Raw genomic sequence first — 4,948 nt, 5'->3', positions numbered from 1 at the left:
ATGTTACTATTCGATTGGGCCATGTTTATGCAAGTTGTTACCAACTTGGATAATATAGATGAAGCTATTAAGGTATTTTTTGTATTCGGCACTGCAATTGCCGTATATGGCAAGTACGATAGAATAAAAACTAAAAATCAATTATTCGAACAACTTTTTCAACTATTGATCGATGCACACTTTCAACCGGCAAACAATTATGAACGAAAAATTGTACTTAAATCTATTGTGCTAAGTACAAAATTGAGCAAATTTTATGCATGTCTTTCAGTGACTGCTTTAGGTGGCCTAATTATAACACAGTATTTAAGTGCTATCAAAGAATTACCGGTTAATATTTACATACCCTTTGAAGTGGATACAAATTGGAAATATAATTCATTGTATGCCTTTGAATGTATATTCATGAGCCTCTTGTGTCTGGTTAATGTAGCTTTTGACTCGTTGTCGACATCCCTCTTTATACACATTAAATGTCAATTGGATATGTTGGGACATCGTTTGGAGAATATTGGTTGTAATTCAAAACTATCACAGCAATTTATAATGCAACAATTAAAAGATTGTGCTCGTTATTATAATCGTCTAATAATGTTAACGAATGATATTGAAAATTTGGTCAGTATACCGATCTCATTGCAAATTGGCTGTTCTGTATTAGTTTTGATTGCAAATTTTTATGCTATGTCTATGGTAAGTGAAATAAACTAGAATTAAACAAAAAAATGCACTAGAACTGAACTGAATCTTCAGATGAAGGATTAGGGATTAAATTGAAATTAATCCTTGAAAATTGTTTTTGAATACTCAGGGCGGGTTTCTTACTATTCAGTTAAACTAGGCTTAACTTGCTGTTAGATTAAACTCAGAACAAAATTATGCGAACTCTAAGCGATGATTGTGTTTTTCAGTTTTAGATTTAAGCTTCCAGTTTACTTTGTTAGTATTGCCAAGTTTTCACTTAAAAACATAAACAATGAACAGCTGTTTTTTGCAAACAATACTTTTGTAAAATGGAAAAGGAAAATTTTTGAAAAATGTTAAATAAACATTTAAAACAATAATTATTGAAACAAAACAAATCAGAAAATTGCATTTTATTTAAAATATTATGTTTTTGTTCTTCCGAAATCATTGTTTTATTGTTTTTGTTAATTGTGTTTTCTCACTTATAACTTGAGTTTAATTGGCCAATTACACTCAGTTAAACTAAGATAATAAATAACTTTACTGATAACTGAAAAACACGAAACATATATTAAACCAGGTTTAACCAAAGAATGAAGATTATCATTATCAGAAAAACTCGCCCTCAATCAGCTAACTTTGTTTGCTAGTTTAAGCGCCCAATGAAGGTGGTTTAAACTAGGGTTCTATAAATCGACTTTCGACTTTCGAAGTCGAAAAGAGTCGAGAAAAGTCGGAAAAAGTCGAAAATAGTCGAAAAGTCGGAAAAAGTCGAAAAAAGTCGCAAAAAAGTCTAAAAGTCGAAAAAAGTCGAAAAGTCGACTATTTATAAAAGATTAAAAGTCGAAAAATCGAATTTTAATTAAATGAAGAAAGTCGACTTTTCATAAAATGCAAAAAGTCGAAATGTCGACTTTTCATAAAATACAAAAAGTCGAAAAGTCGACTTTTCGTTTCAACTATAGAACCCTAGTTTAAACTTCAGCAAGAAATGCAAAAGTGTAAACAGCCGATGCCAATATTTTTTCAATAAACATTAAAATGTTTGAATTATCGGTTAGTATAACCGGGACTTGACAATTTTTTTTTTTTTTTTGTTTTAAATTTAAGTTTTCATTAATTTTCATATTTCGCATTTACAATTGACTTCTTCTTCTTTTCAATAAAACATGCATTGTTTTGATAACAAACAGTGTCGTTTTCTGTTGTTTTGTATGGCAACACTGCAAAGTTTAATCTTGTACTAATAACTAATCTGATTATAAATTGGCATTTGATTGCCAACTCAAAAATCCGCTCTAACTGAACCAGAACTAATCTTAAACTGTACTAAAATTATATCTAAAACTAATTTAAAATTTCAGCTTTCTGATCCTGAGGAACTACCAATTTTTCTCAAAATCGCTCTCTATCAGTGTTGCATGCTAACGCAAATTTTTATGATGTGCTATTTTTCTAACGAGGTTTCCCTTAAAAGTTCTGAACTATCTTTTAATCTTTACATGTCGGATTGGTATAATTGGAATAAGATAAATCGTAAAATGGTCTTACTTCTAATGATACGTTTCGAGGAACCAATACGTATTAAAAGTATTAATCGTTCTTATTCATTCAATTTGGCAGCATTTACTTCGGTAAATATTTATCTTATTTGATTTAAAGGATGTGACCAGTTTCAAAATCTTTTTAATTCTTTTTAGATAGTAAATTCGTCATATAGTTATTATGCTTTACTAAAGCGTGTTAATGGTTAAATGATTCGTTGTATGGAAAATACTTTATTTAATATGTAGTGGAATGATTAGCTTATTAACTATAATATGTATTATGAGATTTTGCTGTAATAAAATTGTTTTAAAATATTTACATTATTTAAGAACTTATTTGGTAATTGGACTATTTAGTTTAATTTTAAGGTAATTTAAAATTAGGTGACCATATTAAGAAAAATAAAAAATTTTATTGGTTCTACATATCTAAAATATAACAAGTAATATTTCTATATAAGGATGTGCCGAATCTTATATACCCTTCACAAAGTATGTTTTAATAAACAGTTTTTATTTATTTTGTATCTCTGCACACATCTCACACATAACAAATATAAACTGTAGCAGAATGAAATATTAACCGTTGTACAGTAATACCACCGTCAAACTGTATTACCACCCAGCAACATAAACTGCTTTATCTCCTTGTTCTTTTTATACCCTTCACCTTCGTGAGAACAGAACAGCATCCAAACATACAAAAAAAATACACAGTTGAATAAAACCAAATACATCTCCACATGCATATGTACATCTTTATCCAATTCACAGTATTGTTGTTGCTTTTTTAACAAAGCATGAAAAAGATGTGGCTTTTTTGATGAAATTTTTAGAGGTTGTCTCGGATTTTTGCTCATATCTCCGTTATTTTTAGACCGATTTTGCTGATTTTAAATAGAGATCTTTTCGAAAGCATGTCTAACTGAATTATTGAAGATTCGGATCTCGCCGATATCTGGGAACCTCTAAAAACTGATTTCAACAGACAGACGGACATGGCTTAATCGACTCCGAGTCGGAATATTATAATTTAGAAATTTCAAACGGAATAACAAACTTATATATACCCTTCTCACGAAGGTGAAGGGTATAAACATTATTAATCCTGAACAGTGTGTTTAATTTTCTATATAAAATGGGTCGGAAATCTCGTTAAAATTGTGAAGATTTTATTCGTTATCAAATCTAACAATTAAGCGTCTGGTCTTCCTAAAAATAAACCACACTTTTCTTATAAAAGCCACAAACATTTGAAATTTCGATTAAAAGTATTTAGAATTAAAAACTTTCTTCATCATGAATACTCATGATCATCATAAAGCTTTGAAAACTTTTTACATATATCAATCATGGATATTTCGTCTACTGGCACTTTGGAAATTATCCGATAACGTAACGCCACGATTTCGTCTACTGCATAACCTTTATTTCTATTATATACTATTTTTCTGGGTACTCTCCTTCGATGCCAGTTGTTTTATACAATTTATAACGAATATTACCGATTTGAATGAAGTAATTAAAGTATTTTTTATATTTGCCACATCACTGGCAGTGTTGTCCAAATTTTCCACAATTAAATGGAAAAATCACCTATACTACGAACTTGTGGAAACTATACATAGACCTATGTTTCGTCCGCGTAATAAACGTGAAGTTAAAATGTTTAAAGACTCACAGCAACTAAGTCGTGCGGTAAGGAATAGCTACTGCAGCATTTCATTGTGTGCCCTACAAGTGGTACTGGTCACACAATATTTTGTGGATAATACGGAATTACCATTGTCGCTATACAATCCAATAAATGTCGATACAAAACCAAGATATCTAATGATGTATTTATATCAATACATAGCCGTGTCTATATGTTGTTATATGAATATAGCATTTGATTCGTTATCGGCTTCATTTCTTATACACATTAAAGGACAGTTGGATATTTTATGTGATCGTTTAGAGAATTTGGGCTCAGAGGATGAACACAAAATAGTAGATGATAATAACATAACTATAAAATTAAAAGATTGCATTAAGTATTATGAAGAAATTGTCAGAATTACAAGTATTGTGGAAAATCTGATCAGTTTACCCATTTCCATACAAATAGCATGTTCGGTTTTGGTATTAGTGGCAAATTTTTATGCTATGTCTTTTGTAAGTTGGAAAAAAATATGTTTCATTTATATGTATACAAAAATATATGTATTTTTAGCTTTCCGATCCCGGTGATTATGCGAATTTCATAAAGTTTTTAATTTATCAATTGTGCATGTTATCACAAATCTATATACTTTGCTATTTTTCCAGTGAGGTTACCTTTAAGAGTCAAGAGATTTCATATTTTTTATATTGTTCAAAATGGGTGGAATGGAATAAACTTAATCGCAAATTGACTTTACTAATGATGACACGTTTTGATTTACCCATCGTTATTAGATCGGTTAATCCAACGTACACTTTTAATTTGGCAGCATTTACATCGGTAAGTTTTGTATTGCTTCTAAAAATATATACAGAAAGTTTTTTAATTAAACATACTAATCGTTCATTCAAATGATTTTACACTCATTTCGTGAATACCCTTACTGTTTTTATATCCCATATAATAATTAAATAAATAAATTTAACAATACCTATATTTATTAATTTTCAGATTGTCAATTCTTCATATAGCTACTTTGCTTTGTTGAAACGTATAAATAGTTAAGTTA

The 4,948-nt window shown here is 29.4% G+C and overlaps 2 protein-coding genes across 2 annotated transcripts; both read left to right on the top strand.

The window, feature by feature from the left end:
* On the top strand, nucleotides 1-2,441 carry LOC111679129 (odorant receptor 46a-like). Its single transcript, XM_023440634.2, has 3 exons — nucleotides 1-693; nucleotides 2,052-2,321; nucleotides 2,388-2,441. The coding sequence occupies exons 1-3, from the start codon at nucleotides 1-3 to the stop codon at nucleotides 2,439-2,441; spliced, it is 1,017 nt and encodes a 338-aa protein (XP_023296402.2).
* Nucleotides 2,442-3,533: 1,092 nt separating this feature from the next.
* LOC111679142 (odorant receptor 46a-like) lies at nucleotides 3,534-4,944 on the top strand. Its single transcript, XM_023440652.2, has 3 exons — nucleotides 3,534-4,391; nucleotides 4,450-4,719; nucleotides 4,891-4,944. Exons 1-3 carry the CDS (start codon nucleotides 3,534-3,536, stop codon nucleotides 4,942-4,944), a joined length of 1,182 nt encoding a protein of 393 aa, XP_023296420.2.
* The last annotated feature ends 4 nt before the right edge of the window (nucleotides 4,945-4,948 follow it).

This window comes from Lucilia cuprina, chromosome 6 (assembly GCF_022045245.1).
Source record: "Lucilia cuprina isolate Lc7/37 chromosome 6, ASM2204524v1, whole genome shotgun sequence".
Taxonomy (NCBI): domain Eukaryota; kingdom Metazoa; phylum Arthropoda; class Insecta; order Diptera; family Calliphoridae; genus Lucilia; species Lucilia cuprina.
Note: the sequence above shows the minus strand (reverse complement) of the source record. Positions and strands in the feature narration are given on the sequence as shown.